Source organism: Physeter macrocephalus, chromosome 7 (genome assembly GCF_002837175.3).
Source record: "Physeter macrocephalus isolate SW-GA chromosome 7, ASM283717v5, whole genome shotgun sequence".
NCBI classification, from domain to species: Eukaryota; Metazoa; Chordata; class Mammalia; order Artiodactyla; family Physeteridae; genus Physeter; species Physeter macrocephalus.
In genome coordinates this window covers 156,791,684-156,809,270 of record NC_041220.1, presented here as the reverse complement: position 1 = coordinate 156,809,270, position 17,587 = coordinate 156,791,684, and the positions used below count along the sequence as shown (strand labels likewise).

The window sequence follows — 17,587 nt, the reverse complement described above, 5'->3', positions numbered from 1 at the left end:
TGTATGTATAACTGATTCACTTTGTTATAAAGTAAAAACTAACACAACAATGTAAAGCAATTATACTCCAATACAGATGTTAAAAAATATATGCATATGTAAACTTTTTATCCTATACCCACTTTGGGGCTTGTAGATTTTTTGATGATGGCCATTCTGACCAGTGTGAGGTGATACCTCATTTGCCATCACCTAGAGGGGTGGGAAAGGGAGGGTGGAAGGGAGACGCAAGAGGGAGGGGATATGGGGATATATGTGTATGTATAACTGATTCACTTTGTTATAAAGTAAAAACTGACACAACAATGTAAAGCAATTATACTCCAATACAGATGTTAAGAAATATATGCATATGTAAACTTTTTATCCTATACCCACTTTGGGGCAGCCCTTCTCAGCTCTAGGCCAGACTCTCACCACCCCTTACTACTGCCTCTAAGTCTATTTATAAACTGTTGTACAGAATTTTTTTCACATGTATGCTAAGGATAGAATTTTTATGAAGCGGGACAGGACGTTTAAAGATGTAAGCGTTCCCCAGAGGTCATAAGCAACTACTCCAATCTACAACTCCATTCTCCACGGAAAAAAAAGGACCCTTATTTGTACACATTTACAGGAATCCCAAATTGTCTGTTGCCTTGCCAGTCCCTGGCCAAACAGAATGAAGCTGCAGCCACACAGCGCCAGGATGATGCTTTGAACGGACACCGAATGCAGCTATTTGGCATTTGCAGTCACTGTTTTTTTACTGACTGGAAGAGAGAGAAAAAAAAAGGTCGAATTCATTTACAATGGCCTTTTAAATGTTGACCCGGTCTAAGCCTTCTTGCCTCAAGCCCGTTAAAGGAATTTGAAAAAAATCTACAGGCAAACGTGGTTAGGGGCATTTCTCTATAAAAGCCAGTTTTTAAAAGGGAAACATATGTCTACCCACTACCCCTGCCCCTCATTCTTGCTTGGGGAGAAACTATTAGTGATTTGGATTGTCAGTGTGATAGCACTCCATCTACCAAAAGAACTGCATTTACTTGAAATGATGCTAAACGGTCATTATCCAATTGGCCCCTGTCAGATTTCTTAAATGTTCTAAAAGGCAAGAATACGTGATTCAAAAACAAATAACCACTATTGGAGGAAAGTTATCAAATTATAACATATTCTAAAACTTTTGGATGCCATTTGCAGCAACATGGATGGACCTAGAGATGATCATACTAAGTGAAGTAAGTCAGACAGAGAAAGATAAATATCATATGATATCACTTACATGTGGAATCTAAAAAGATGATATAAATGAACTTCTTCACAAAACAGAAACAGACTGACAGACTTTGAAAACAAACTTATGGTTACCAAAGGAGAAAGGCAGGAGGAGGGGAAGGGATAAATTAGGACTTTGGGATTAGCAAATGCACACTACTATATATAAAATAGATAATCAACAAGGACCTACTGTATAGCACAGGGAACTCTACTCAATATACTGTCATAACCTATATGGGAAAAGAATCTGAAAAAGAATGGATACATGTGTATGTATAACTGAACCACTTTGCTGTACACCTGAAACTAACACAACATTGTAAATCAACTCTACACCAATGTAAAATAAAAATTAAATTTAAAAAATAAAATTTTGATAGTTCTCTGTCACAATGTAGAATGATTTTACTCTATGTTTATTTTGCAGAAACTAATTTACCTGATATCTTATGGTCTGATTGGAACAAGATTTAAATAGCAGTCCTGAAAAAGAAAGCAGTAGTATCAAAGGTGAGAATGTTATCTGCAAAGCTATAAATTTATAAGCAGCCAACCTTGCTACCCAGTCTTTCTCACTGCCATCACCTCATCTCACTGAACCCTGAAAGGTAATAAGAGTCTGATGTTGGGAGGCCATTCTCCATGGGCCTCTTGTGTTTCCACCTATCGTCTGCACAAAGGCATTGGCAGCTTTTGTTCTGTACTATCTTATCAAGGATGTTGGTAGAGCCTGGGAGAACAGATAGTATCCTATTTCTCAAGAGCAGATTTGTTTCCTGACAAAGATAAAAATATCATCTCCTTCTGGGGCAATGTTTGGGCAGGTTGGCTATTGGTCCCCTTATAAGATTGGGGCTTTTCTCAACTCAGAGTTCCTCACTGTGACACAAACTCACTGTGTACCCTGGACCCGCCTCTGCATTGCCCCACCCCCTCTGAGACTCGGGGTGGGGGACAAGGGGCAGTGGTGTGACCCTGAGGCCCATGCTTCCTGTTGTCCCGTGGGTAATAAAGTCCACCTCTGACCCAAGAGTCTCGTGTTTTCTACTGCTATCTATGAAACTGTGACAAGCCAACTTGTTAGCTTGCAAGTAGGGGACCGGTTCTTGACATCTGTAAACATCTTCAGGTAAAAGTATTCCAGAGTCATCCCACAAGTATTCTGTGCCTAAGAAAAAAAGAAAAGTACCCAAAATATAGGCTACATCAGGCCACATTAGGGATCACTGCAATTTTAGGGAGGCATCAAGTGCCCGAGAAGAAGGGGTCATTCAGTACCCTTCCTTGCTTAGGACAGAGGCCCAGATGTGGTCTCAAAGTCTTCAACGCAGTGCTTTGGGCAGTCACTGACATTCAGCCTCCTGAAGAGGCAAAAATGGGGCTCACGCCATTGTTATTTCAATGTTTATATACACTCGTGAGGCTGGAGGTGGTGGTAGATCCCGGTGAAGGTAATGGGATGGGGTAGACATACCACCATGTCATCAGGGACCCAGGCTTCCTCAAGCTATGTACTCCTCCATAGGTTGTGGCCCTTGCCCTCATGGTCACAAGGCAGCTCCCAGAGCTCCTGCCTTCACAACCACATTGCAGGCAGGAAGAAGGAGGAAGGGAAATGGCAAAAGGGGCTGCTAACTGAGAGCCTTCTTTAATGATCCTTCCTGGAAGCCCCACCAATGACTTCAGTGGGCTCCCCCATCTGAAAGAGAGGTTGGGAAACACAGCCTTTTAGCTGAGCATATTGCATTCCCCCCCATATATATGGTTATACTAGTAAGGAAAAAGGTGAGAATGGATATAGGGTAGGCAACTACAAGTCTCTGCTATAGATATTACAGAAACATGAAATATTATTATTCAATTTAACTCATCTTTGTGTATTTATTTTCTCCCCCATACGTAACATAATTGCAGGCCTCCCTATTTCATTTCTGGTTCAATATCTATCTCTTCCTGTAACCTGGATTACTGGGGCACTGTTCTTCACTGCAAGGTCTCCCCTCTATTTTCCTTTAATCTAAGCCAAACTATGCTCTCAAATCTCCTTGGTCACTGAAGAGATGGGGGCTGGGGTTGGGGGGTCCTTCTTCAAGTTCTAGCACAGTGTTAGAAACCACCTGTCTCAGTTAGCTTTTGCTGTATAACAAACCACCCCAAATTTTCACATCTTAACACAACTATTTTATTACCTCTTGCAACTCTGTGGGCTGATTTGACTGAGCCAGGCAGTTCTCCAACTGGTCTCACTAGAAACACTGTTTGGGGGGTTTCTATAACTAGCAGTTATCCTAACATGTACAGCTACAGTCCTGTATAGACTCTATGGCCAAAGAACTTCACACGAAAGGAAAACAATGTATTTTTTCCCACCATCTTAAGAGGTTGTATGAGTTGGTTGTATTAAAGAGAACATTGTTGAAGAAGGATTACTTTAAAAAAAAGACAAGGAAGAAGGATTACTAAGAGTTTCAGTATAAAATTACTCTAAGAGTAAGGCTACAAATTTTAAAGATTAGTAAGTGGACACCTTGCTTTCCTTCCTTTTACAGCTCAATGCCTTCATTGCTTGCGGGCTAACAGGCAACTATCTGGGGAATCTTCTGTTTGGGAGCTCTCTTGAACCTCTTTCTGACCTAGAATCTCAAAACAGAATATACTTTCATCCTCAGGGAATACACTCAGGATTCATTACCACACAAAGCAGTTCTTGAATTCAGAAGAAAAGAGAAACAGAAAAGGAGGCCTTAGTCTTTTTTGGAACCTGGCTACTAGCATAATTTGGTTTTAGGTATTTCTCTGAGGCCTTGAATTCAACAACTTAAGCTAATTGTCATTGCAGTTATGAGGCCTAATAAAGCAGTCATGTGTTCCCATAATGGCAAGTAATTTTAAGAATTTTTAAGAATGTAAGTAAAATATACATACATATATATATATATATATATAAGTATTTCCATAGAGAAAAGAATGAAAAACACATCTTCTAGCAAAGCAAAGAACCATACACATAATTAAACACAGAATCAACAACATATTTTCTTACTTAGAAAAACTTAAACTATGACACAAGGTGATTATTTAGATATTATTATTACAAAGAATTTAAACATACAAATTTGGTTGTAAAAGATCAGGCTAAGCCACTTAGGTAAAAGTCAATCTGTGATGTTATAGTTTCCAAGAAGTGCCATAAAAGTCAAACAGTTAAACATTTCTCTGTGCTTTTTTTTTTTTTTTGTAATTCTCGAAATGTTATATAAAGTGGTTCATCAAATCATGTAGACACATCAAATGTACTGGGGTGGGGGGAGGAGGGCTGAACTGACACATCCACATTTTATAGACTCAGAAATGAATGAGAAGACACAGTGGTACTATATTTAAAGCAAATATTGGTATATCTTGTACAAGAAAGGCATCTGACAATAATGATTCTGTTGATACATCACAATTTTTCAGTTTGTATTTCTAAAATGGGGGGAGGATCTATGATATAATGTCAAAAAACAGAGAACTGACATAAAAAGCCAAATATAAAGATACAAAAGACAAGAGTAACACTCAACCATCCACAGATAAAAGGCCATCTGGACATAAGCCTGAAACCAGCAAGACACCATCCACCGCAATTTCTCCGGTTTTGCCCTTGCCACGTTCTGCTTCAAAAACGATCTAATAATGGAGAGGGAATAAAAAATTACTTCAAAATATTTAAAGCAATGATAAAGTCCCACTATTTAATAGCTATTAAACTGGACTAAATTCATGTCCCTATTGCATAGAAACAGGCTTTGACATTGAATATATAATAATATATTTTCCAGATGCCAGGTATCTTCACTGAGTGAATTACATTCAGAGAAAACAGGGTCACTGCAACACCTAAAAGAATCTGGAAAGCCTGGAAAGCTGAGAAGAGTAAGGTTTAAGAGGAAATTCTGGAATTCCCATTCTAAGAAAAAAAAAAAAAAAAGCAAAACTAAGAGAATAATACGATTTTCTTTTCGAAAACCAGGCTAGAAGGAAGTTAATACTCCCCGTGAACATAAAATAATCACAGAGCAGTGTTCAGGGCAGCAGAGATGAAGCAATTTTAGGCTTGCGTGATGACCAGTGTGTCCGGCTTTCCCTGGCTCTCCAAAGAGAAAAGTGGAAGCCTCAGAAGGACAAATGGGGGCAAAGACAGACTGAATGCCCACTGCCCGGGCTACTCTCTGTTGTTCTTATGCTCCCTGGATTCATTTTCCTGAGACTGGCTGGGGACAAGCTATCACTGACCAGCAAGTGATAGCACAACTGGGTATAGAAATCTCTTCCTCCCCTAGTCTCTTCTCAGGAAGGAACTGCTTTCATAAAGATGTTCCTTTGGGATAATTTTTAAAAGTAGTGAGCTGAAAAGCAGACCCCTCACAGCAGCTGCAATGGGTGGGATCATGAGGGGAGGCATGTCTAGATCTTGGGATATGGTGGCTTTCCCATCACTAAAATCCCTGATTGATACTCCCAGAGAACTAAAAATAAACATGAGGATAACGAATTGACATCCTAATTTGTGTTTGTTTTTCCACTGCATTTTTGCCAAGTCTGGAACAACAAAAAAAATTCAGGCAGGCTTCTTATGTTCTCTTTCATCAAGGAGATTTGGGATATAAAAATCAAAAGCAGACTTTTCTACAAGACATCCCCTTCCTGATATTTGCCGCCCGCAGGCTTCACCTCCTTGAGAGGCTAAGCCAGTAGAAGGTGGAGTGAGGTGCCTGTGAGGGCTAGAAGCAGAAGGAATGAAGGGAAGAGCGAGATTCTCCAGGACTGGGAACCACACCACTGTGTCTCCGTGGCAAAACCCTGTGCCGGAAACGGTTGCCTGAACTTCCTGTGGGGGATGGATTCCCAGGAGCAAGACTCCAGTAAAGTTTTCTGGGTCCACTCTGGCAGGGAAATTGAAGAGATGAGTGACTTGAAGAACCACGTGGGTGCAGAAAATGTGGGTCTCCAGGGCCCTCACGATGAAGTGAAGATGTGGTGCCCTTCTCCTAATGTCTGTGCCACTTTTAGCCTTTCAGATGCTCAGGCCACCCTGGGGAGGGCGGCCCTCACTCAACCCTGTGTGAGCAAGTAACGGAGACTGAATCCCACGCAGCCCCACCCCCACCGCCACACAGCCTAGTGGGATGGGGCTTTGGGTTCAGATGTAATTTGATTTAGAGAAAGCAACGTTACTTACCCTGTATGCCTGAATTTACGGAGTAAGACTCACATCTGCTACAAATATCCACAGCCAATATGACACTGATAAACTGAAATGCATGCTTTAGTCTGGACTGCTTGGCTTCCCCACCCTCCAATGCGCCCCATCAAGGTTTGCCCTAGTACTGAAAAAGTTCAGGGCACAGGTGCCTGCCTCAGGCCCCTGCTGGGCCTGCGTACCCTTCTAACAGGCCAGGCTCTTTGGGGGCATGTTTTCAAAAATGTGCATTTAAATAAAATCACTGTTTTGATAGCATACACCCCCAGAAAGCCATTGAGTTATGTAAAATATTTCTCAGTATATAAATTCAGTAAACATGGAGGTAATTACAAATGCTGTGCAGAGGCATACTTCAGTTCTCCAAAAGGGATCTCAACCCTCTACAGCACGACTCAGTGTTACGATCCCCAAACTACGTTACAAACACAACAATGTAAATATGTGGATTGGATGTGTATTGACTCAAATTTTTTGCAGTGAGAATAAACTAGAATTAAGGCGTTCGTTGGTGCTAAACCAGCCCTGGAATTGGGAAAGAATGGTTAGGAAGTTCATTAACTTGGCCCAACGTATACTTTTATCCATAGTCATGTCTCAGGATGTATTTTATTTAATTAATTAATTTTTCATTATAAATTTATTTGTTTATTCATTCATTCATTTATGGCTGCATTGGGTCTTCGTTGCTGCACGCGGGCTTTCTCTCGTTGCGGCGAGCGGGGGTTACTCTTCATTGTGCCGCGTAGCTTCTCACTGCGGTGGCTTCTCTTGTTGCGGAGCACGGGCTCTAGGCGGGCGGGCTTCAGTAGTTGTGGCTTGCGGGCTCTAGAGCGCAGGCTCAGTAGTTGTGGCGCACGGGCTTAGCTGCTCCGCAGCATGTGGGATCTTCCTGGACGAGGACTCAAACCCATGTCCCCTGCATTGGCAGGCGGACTCCCAACCATTGCACTGCATCAGGGAAGCAGGCAGATTCCCAACTACTGCACTGCATCAGCGAAGCCCAGGACGTATTTTATTTCATTTTATTTATTAAAAAAAAAATTTTTAGGTATCTATTCTTTTTTAAAAAATTTATTTTATTTATTTATTTATTTATTATTTTTGGCTGCATTGGGTCTTCGTTGCTGCGTGCGGGCATTCTCTAGTTGCGGTGAATGGGGCTACTCTTTGTTGCGGTGGCTTCTTTTGTTGCGGAGCATGGGCTCTAGGCGTGCGGGCTTCAGTAGTTGTGGCTCACGTGCTCTAGAGCGCAGGCTCAGTAGTTGTGGCGCATGGGCTTAGCTGCTCCGCGGCATGTGGGATCTTCCCGGACCAGGGCTCAAACCCGTATCCCCTGCATTGGCAGGCAGATTCTTAACCACTGAGCCACCAGGGAAGCCCTCAGGATGTATTTTATATAAGATGTTCTGCTTTCATTCAAGTGTGATGAGTCAATGAAGAGATGTTGAATCTAACATCTGACACTAAGGACCTGGGTTTTTGGTTTGACGCCTATTACAGGATTTTACTTACGTTAACTAACACATTCTCTTTCACAAGCAAAGTAGAAATGGAATCCTGATCATTCTTCTTGTCACCACTGGTTGGTACCCTGTTCTTCGTGTATCTCCTTCTAGATTTCACCCTATCTTTTCCCTTCCCACCTAGAGCAAACTTTTCATAACGGTGTATACGGGCTGCCCCCAGGGCTCTGCTCCCTGCCCTCCTGGTGGCTCTACAGTGTGGCTTTCCATCTTCCCCTCCAAAGACACAACTCCTGCAAAGGTCGGTAGCCACCTCCTGATGGTCAAACTTGATAGACTGTCATTTTTATCACATTTGTTCTTTCTGAGCAGTACATCCCATTGGTCAACTTCCTCTTAAAACTCTGCTCCCTTTTCCTTTATTAAATCCTCTGGGCAGTAAAGGATGAACTCAGCAGGTCTGGGTTGTCCAAACCCTGCACATTCCAAAGACAGGTTTGGACCTTGACTGGTTCCTGGAAAATAACCTCTAAGTCCCTGGAATATCTTACCTCTTAAGAGGGTCTGTGGCCATGCCAGATAATTTATGCTAACAGTGTAATTTATGGTGGGGACCTTGGGCCACACAGTATCAGCCTGTCCTCCGGAAAAGCTAAAGACTGAGTAACTAGGGTCAGCCATGTGGGCAGTCATGAGAGCTGAGAGCAGACTGACCCAGAACAAAACCCCTGAACACCAAGGCTTGTGTGAGCTTCCCTCGTGGGCAGTACTTTGTGCATGTTGTCACACATCATTACTAAGAGAATTAAGAGCTGTCCCTATGACTCACCAGGAGAAGAAAATTACACGCTTGTGCCCAATCTCTCCTCTGCCCTACATGCCTTTTCCCTCTGCTGATTTTAATCTATATCCTTTCACTGTAACAAACTATAACCGTGAATATAACAGGTTTTCTGAGTACTTTGAGCCCTTCTAGGGAATCATGGAACCAGAGGGTGGTCTTAGGTACCCCAGACAATGGCCACTCTCTCAGTGCAGTCCAAAAAACATTTAAAAATGACCTTCTAAAAAAAAAAAAATAAATAAAATAAAATAAAATAAAATAAAAATGACCTTCTAGGTGTGGTAGATATATACAGTGGAATACTACTCAGCCATAAAAAATGAAACAATGCCATCTGCAGCAACTTGGATGGACCTAGAGATGACCACACTAAGTATGCCAGACAGAGAAAGACAAATACCATATGATATCACTTATATGTGGAACCTAAAATATGATACAAATGAACTTATCTACAAAACAGACTCACAGACATAGAGAACAGACTTGTGGTTGCCAAGGGGGAGGGTGGTAGGGTGGGAAGAAATGGGAGTTTGGGATTAGCAGATGAAAACTATTATAGAGAGGATGGATAGACAACAAGGTCCTACTGTAGAGCACAGAGAACTATATTCAATATCCTGTGATTTACCATAATGGACAAGAATATGAAAAAATATATATATGTATAACTGAATCAATTTGCTGTACAGCAGAAATTAACACAACATTGTAAATCAACTATACTTGAACAAAATAAATTTTTTAAAAAGTGACCTTCCAGTCTCCATTCATCGTGATAAATGCTGGGCATAAAATGAATGAGCTTTCACATCAAGGAGTTTAGAGCCTGGTTCGGAAGGAAGTTGGTGAGAGGAGCCTGACACACACAAACAGCTCATTCCCATAAAATGCTGATACGTATACACTTGACAAATATTATCATTAGTTGTGCTATTAATTACCTCGTCTATTTCGCTGCAGAATATAAGCTCTTTAAGCGGAGGAAAGAGTCTAATTCATCTTTGTAGCCCCAGTGCCTAGGTACTTCAGTAAGTGTTTTTTTTTTTTTTTTTTTTTGTTAAATCACTGGAAAAGAACGTAAATATCTCGTTTAATATGTTTTCCACTTACGCTTTTGGGAGTATCAATCCCTTGATACAGTTGAATTTTCCCCATCTTCCACCGTTCATCTGTGCTCCTGGTCTTCTCCCATGCCAGGGCATTATTACTGTTTTTCACAAACACTCGAAGTTTCCCTACTTTGTTTCCAGCCAGCCGGTAATGAAAGAGCAAACAAAAGTTGCTTTGGGGCTGCAGGTCCGGGAGGACAAGTTTCAAACGGCCGATGTCCTTCTTCTGACCTGCCAGGACTGGAACTGCCATATAGTAGCCAACAGCTTGAAAGAGAAGAAAAACCCACAGTTAATGAGGCCAATATAAAGGGTTTGGCTATAGTGTATAACATAGCTGTAAAAACTGAACGCTAGTCTCCTATAGGGAAAGCTGAAGTCCTTTTCATTTCGAATATTTAGGAACAAAATTTTCATGCTAAAATGGATTTTAGGGATCACAGGGCTGAAATTCTTTGCTCTCCAGAGAAGGTAACTAAGAGTCGGAGAAACTGAAGAACTTGTTCACATTCACAAAGCTTGGTAATAGCAGATATGGGGCAGGAACCTAATTAAATGGTCTTTTAGCACTGTAGGTGATTTTCTGCTAATGGAGAACTTGTGTTCCAAAACTTTCCACATAGGTTGTTTGAACCTTGGAATGCATTTCCCCACTGAGTTGGTATGTATGATGGCCAGCTCGTTAGGTGGGTCCACAGTGCGGTATTTAATCCACAACATACATGACTTTGTACTAATGGTATCATGGATCTCAGCCACCATGGGTAACGTATCACTCCAAGGTCTGATTGAAGATGGCAGGAACACAGGTCACCTTCTGTTTCTAAGATCCTTTTCCCAGGTATTTTTTAACCAGTGTGGTGGATGTTTGCTCATCTCCAGTCTTCTGGTTGTGGCTTTGATGGACTTGCGCAAAAACTCTCACAGAGGGGGGTTTGAAGAAGTTGATAGGAAGAAGAAATTCCTCTAGAAGCCAGGAGAAAGACACGGTGGGTGGGTGGAGTCTTCTGCTAGGTCCACAGACACTCCCAGGACCCAGGTTGACAATGCTTTAGTTTTCACTGGACCCAGAGACTGTCTGGTCTTCTTCCCCAGTTAGTACGTTTGCCAGATTCAAAAAATAAAACTACAGGCTGCCCAGTGGAGTCTGCATTTCACATAAACAACATGTCTGAGATATACTAAAAAGTATGCGTTGCTTATCTGAAATTTAGGCACCCTATATTTTATCTGGCAGCTCTTCTAGCTATACTCTCTTTTGTGACCCACTGTGGTAGGTTTCCCTTTCACTCCCAGCTCAAGCCCACTTTGATCTGTCCTTGAGATTTTATCCTTCCAAAAATGCTGATTCATCCCATGTTTCTTTTTTATATTTAACTCTGTAGGGAAGAACCAGCCCACCTAGAGATCTGATGGAGGTTCAGGAAGGGAGGGAGGACAATCTGAGTGATGCAAAAGCTGAGAACCCCAGGGTCATTTCTGAATGAGGTGTTTGTAAATAGGGGACTTGTACCCTCTACCCTAATCCCAAGTTCCAAAAGGAATTTTTGTTAGGAGATATCCAGGTTTCCTGATTGCCTGTAAGGGCTTGCAAGGAAAGACCTCGGGGAGGAATTAGTCTAGAGGAAGGATCTACAAGAAGGATCTTTTACCTGAGAGCTGAGCCTATACATCCCCAAATAAACAATTTGGTAAGGATCTGGATTTCTTAAAGGTATAACACTTATCTCTAATTATAGAGTCAGCCTTAAATGACCAAGATTCGATTTATGCTCCAAATGGGATCAGCCAGCCAAATGCTCTGCCCAGAAGGAAGTTAGAGCTCATCGACAGTATTTAAGTAGGCAGTGGAAAGCAGGCAGCTCAGAGCTTAGGCAGAGAAAAATCCAAGGTTAAGTGGAAAGAAAGAAATCCTCAAGCAATAGAAGGGAAATTCCAGTCCAAAAGTTCAGATTGCTGATGTTATGCTCATTATGGTTTCAATGCTCTGAGGGGTAACTCTATTAAAACTCCAGGTTTAGGGAGAGATCATATTTCCTTTCCAGATTTATATCCCCTGCCTCCCAAACCCAAAACAAAACCACAGAGCACCACAGCTGGTAAACTGGGGAAAAGAAACAATTTCCTTCTACCTTTCCCCAAATATGCTTAACCCTTATACGAATTCCAACCTCTGTCTCTCAGCAGCAGGAGAGTGAATATGGAAGAGGTTTGCTGGAGAATCCTTTGCCGGGGGTGGGTATGCTGCCCCAAGTCAATCATTCATCAGGGGAGACTTGGGAAGGTCTAAAAGTTTCCAAACTTGACAAACCACCCTGACCACACAAGGGACAGAAAAATGACCCTCCCGTCACTGGAGCTCTCTTTTCCTAGGCCGTATCGCAGAACATGAAATAGTGAAATCTGAATACCATTATCTCGGTCAGCAGGATTCCAATCGAAATCATCTTCTATATCCTGTTTCCAGTCACAGACCCCGTGGTCAAAGCTGCAGTCAACTGAGATATTTAAATCTGCTAAGAAAAAGGGTGCATTTCATCAACATTAAGAGCATTAGGAAAGGGAATTCCCTGGCGGTCCAGTGGTGAGGACGCCACACTTCCACTGCAGGGGCCTCGGGTTCAGCGTTCGAACCCTTGTTGAAAACTAAGATCCTGCAAGCCACGTGGCGTGACCAAAAAAACCCAAAAAAGCATTAGGAAAATGTTTAACACTGGGAGCTTTGGAAGGCAATGCCATGTTTTCAGTTGCTGTCAAGAGTTTAGGGAATTGGGGGGACTTCCCTGGTGGCGCAGTGGTTAATAATCCGCCTGTCAATGCGGGGGACACGGGTTTGATCCCTGGTCTGGGAAGATCCCATGTGCCGTGGAGCAACTAAGGCCGTGTGCCACAACTACTGAGCCTGCGCTCTAGAGCCCACAAGCCACAACTACTGAGCCCGCGTGCCACAACTACTGAGCCTGCGCTCTAGAGCCCACAAGCCACAACTACTGAGCCTGCAAGCCACAACTACTGAGCCCACGTGCCACAACTACTGAAGCCCGCGTGCCTAGAGCCCGTACTCCACAACAAGAGAAGCCATCGCAATGAGAAGCCCATACACCACAATGAAGAGTAGCCCCCGCTCGCCACAACTAGAGAAAGCCCACGAGCAGCAATGAAGGCCCAAAGCAGCCAAAAATAAAATAAATAAAAAAGAGTTTAGGGAATTTGGGACTAGCAGATGCAGACTATTATATATAGGATGGATAAACAATAAGGACCTACTGTATAGCACAGGGAACTATATTCAATATCTGTAATAAACCATAATGGAAAAGAATATGAAAAAGAATATATATATATATATATATATATATAAAAAAGTCACTTTGCTGTATACCAGAAGCTATCACGACACTGTAAATCAACTATACTTCAATTTTAAAGAAAGAGAGCGCTTAGCCAAGCTACTCCACAGTATCACTGCCCTGGCATCCGTTTTGTTTGGCACCATGGCCTGCGAGGGCCTCTAACTGGCACTAGCCCTTGTGCAAGTGCACGCCATAGATAAGAGCCTGCAGAGTCACGAGTAAAAGTGAGTTCCTGATATGACTTCCCCAACAGTCCCTGTGATCGACAGTCTCCCCTGTTTCCCAGGGCCTTGCCCTTGTGCACTCCTTAGATAAGACCCCCTCGTAGCTTACCAAAACCCCTATTGTTTTTGTTGGAATCCACCAATCCAGGCTTCGCCCAGCAACCCCAAAGCGCTCCACACATGGACCCTAATAGAGGCGTGTGCCCCACGTCCTGCCTCGACTTCCCTCTGTGGCCCCTGGAGGCCTTGCCAGGTAGTCCCGCAGGACCCAGAGTAATAAGCTTCTCTATCTCAATTTCTTTTGTGGGCTTTTGTTGAACCATGTGGCACCCAGGGGCTCTACTTAACGAATGTTAATTTAACAAATCCTAACAACTGCATGGACTACAGGGCCAGTTAGTACAAGCTTTGAACCAGTGCCTCTGGTTACTTTAATGTAGATTGGGGTCAGCAAACTAACATCCTGGCCCACTGCTTGTTCTTGCAAATAAAGTTTTATACCCATTCATTTACATATTGCCTATGGCTGCTTTTGAGCTACAGTGACAGAGTTGACAGATGCAACAGAGACGGTATGGTTCACAAAACCTAAAATATTTACCATCTGGCCCTTACAAAAAAAGTCTTGACCCCTGATGTCAGTGTCAGAAAACACCACTGGGAAAGAGGGGAAAGACTCAGATGCTTCTGATTCATAGCAAATGTCAGCCTCTGGCTTGGATTTGGGGGTTTTGGCAGTTTATACTGAAGAATAAAGGACTGGCAAGGAAAGGGGAAAAGCTAAAGAGAGACGTGGCAGCAACTGGTTGTTGACTCATTACAAGTTGCAAAACATTTTCATGTACATTACATCATTTGATTTGGTTGTCACAAAAATTCTACAATCAGGCCCATTTTCAGGAAAGTAAAACTGAGAGTCATAAGTGATTCGTCCAAGTCCCCCAGACACTGAGGGCTGGAATTGGACCTGAATCCTAAATCAGACTGAAATCCAGACTGTCCGTCTGCACATATCTTAAGCCAGTACAAACACATGGCTTCTTCTCTCACTTTCCTTTCTTCCTAACCCCTATTTTTCCCTATTCCAGCAAAGATATTTTATTTCTAGTCCCAGTTTTAAAATTAAAAGACGGCAGGGGATGGGATGAATTGGGAGATTGGGATTGACATATATACACTATTGATACTATGTATAAAATAGAAAACTAATGAGAACCAACTGTAGAGCGCAGGGAACTCAATGCTCTGTGGTGACCTAAATGGGAAGGAAATTCAAATAAGATGGAATATACGTATATGTATAGCTGATTCACTTTGCTGTACAGCAGAAACTAACACAACATTGTAAAGCAACTATACTCCAATAAAAATTCATTTAAAAAAAAGGAAAAATAAATAAATAAAAAGATGCCAGGTAACACTTGCTTCCAGTTTTCACTATTCTTTAGTGAGTGCTATTACTCGTTTGATAAGTTGATGTTAGCAGCCCACAAATAATGCAACATAAATTTTTCAGTTGGTTTATAACTGTAGTGGCACATTTGTCCCAAACTCTCCCTTCTTCCGCATCATGTGGGACACGGGGAATGTAAACTGGGGCAATGGAATAGAATGTAGCCAACCATTCTACCAAGAGATAAAACTCAAGGCTTTGGTCTCACCAGCACCATATTTCATTTGTATAGCACTTTATGGTTTACAAAGTACTTTCAAATACATTCTCTGATTTAATCCACACCACCCTCCAAAACACATGCTGTTGGTGCCGCACCAGTACCTGTCGGCACGTTATGTTCCCTTGCAAGCACAGGGCTCTCTACTGCAAACACCACAGTTCTCTGAGTGAGGGTATTCTCTGGCTGGAGCATGCTTCGCCCAAGCCAGGCAGACCAGAATACCAGGGAGCTCTTTCCCTGGGAGAGCTCTCAACCAGTGATGGACAGGGCTTGGTGGTTAGCTACCTCTGCTTCCCTGCCTTTGGGTAGGACCACTAAGTGCTGGAATTGGACCTGGACCTGAAGTCAGATTGCAATCCAGGTTCTCTCCAGTCTTGTAGAGGGTCCAACTGGGATGGAGATCCAGTTGCCACAGTGGTGTCCTTCCCTGATTTTATGGCAGGCCAGGAGCACCAGGGAATTAACACCCTCCTGGGAGTGGCCTTCAATCAATGTCCGATGGAAGTTGGTGTATAAATACCCCAGTTCCCTTACCCCTCCAGTAGGGTAATTCTGAGCCATGTGTTCTATACAGTGGCTCCCAGATTCCCCAGTTGGATCCAGCTCCAGGCCCCTACAGTGGAAGCTTGCTCAGTGACATGCCCTTTATTGCTTCCCTCTCTTCCCCGGTCTCCAACCGCTGTTTCCTGGAATCACTGCCCACATAAACCACTTGCACACAAATTCTTGTCTCAAGGTCTGTTTTTGAGGAACTCAGCCTAAGACAGCAACTTAGAGAGGAATGTTGCTCTTATTCTGACTTTACACATGAAAGCCGTGAGACATCACAAGCCTAAGTGACCTGCCCCAGGCAAACAGCAACTGGAAGAGTTGGGGGGCCCACCTGAGTCTACTAATTGAGACTGAGCACCCCGGACACCTTATTCAAAGACCTTTAAAATCAGAGGCATAAGCTAATAAGCAAAATCGTAAACTTTCCGTGTTTCATTGAGGATTATGGAAGAAAAAGTAAAGTAAGAAACCTGGTTGATTTGGGGAACCAAAGAGGACTCAAATAATTTATTAATGTCACTTAGAAGTGTAAAGCAGAGCTAGGGCAGAAGTTCCAAGCACCTAGAGAAGGTAGCTTAACCCCTGAGCTATAAAACATTTTCTTCCTAACCAGGAAAATGGGCAATAAGATGTTTGATGCAGAGAAATTAAAAAAGCAGAACACTGGGACATCTCTGGCGGTCCAGTGGTTAAGACTCCGCGCTTGCACTGCAGGGGGAGCAGGTTCGATCTCTGGTCAGGGATCCCTGTAAGATCCCGCATGCTGCAAGGAAAAAAAAAAACCAACAAACAAAAACGTGGGACACTTAGGAGAAATATGGAAGAAAATAAGATGCCTACAGGAGCTGGGTCATGGGTCACTACCCTTTGGAGAGTTTTTCGTAGAAGCTTCTCAGATTAAATTTGGAGGAGTGAAGTAGAGAGGTACTTTCTTCATGGTGGAGATTGTCCTATAAACCAAAAGGACGGAATTGGAGAATGTAATCATGGGGTAAACACAGAAGGAAATCCAATTAGCGCAAGCTTAGGACATGTATAGTGGTAAGTGAAAGTTTGAAAAGGAAAGAGATCAAGGCATTCATATTTACACCAAGTAAAAGGGATACACATATAGGTAGGCTTTTCCCTGATGTCTGTGTAGAGATGCACATGTAATTTGTCGTGGGTAGTGAAAGTGCTAAATAAACTCAGAGGAAATTAGGGATCATGCCTAAGAAATTCCAGATTATGAGGCCTTGCTAGAATGATCACAAAACGGTCCCAATTTTTACCCCTCTCTGTGTCCACGCTCTCTGCAATACGACTTTGTGGTGCCTTCCCCAACTCTTAAGCCTGGGCTGGCCTTATGACTTGCCTTGGCCAATGGAGTATGACAGAAGCCATGCTGTGCCAGTTCTGGCCTAGACCACGCCTGTGTGCCTCTGTTCTCTTTCTGGGAACCCTGCCACTGCCTCACAAGAACAAGCTTGGCTAGCCTCCGGGAAGATGAGAGACCCCATGGAGCAGAGCAGAGTCAGCCCAGGTGTCCCACCTGAGGCCCCAGGCCTGTGAGAGAACACAGCTAAGATGAGCGAAGTCACCGAGCAGGCTCACGGCTGATGCAGACACATGGGCGAGCCCCACCCACACCAGCTCAGATCAGCAGAACTGTCCAGCCAATCCACAGAGTCACATGCAAAGCTACATATTTATTGATATAGGCACTGAGGGTTTGTGGTTGTCTGTTACAAAGCGCTACTGTGGCAATAGGTAACTGACACAGGCACTTAGGGCCAGATTTTAGTACCCGATGATTTTCAGGCTGTGGGCCCCCATGGGTTGGAGTTGAAGCAAATGAGTCATTTTCTGC

General features: G+C 42.9%; 1 protein-coding gene across 1 annotated transcript in view; it reads right to left on the bottom strand.

Moving 5' to 3' along the window:
• Positions 1 to 4,620: 4,620 nt before the first annotated feature.
• Positions 4,621 to 17,587, bottom strand: part of EGFL6 (EGF like domain multiple 6) — a 302,509-nt gene continuing 289,542 nt past the window's right edge. The window contains exons 11-13 of the mRNA XM_024115480.1: positions 12,345 to 12,446; positions 9,935 to 10,200; positions 4,621 to 4,938 (exon numbers count right to left, since the gene is read on the bottom strand). Of these exons, the coding sequence (XP_023971248.1) occupies positions 4,828 to 4,938; positions 9,935 to 10,200; positions 12,345 to 12,446 (479 nt within the window). The 3' untranslated portion in view covers positions 4,621 to 4,827. The remainder of the gene's footprint in view (positions 4,939 to 9,934; positions 10,201 to 12,344; positions 12,447 to 17,587) is intronic.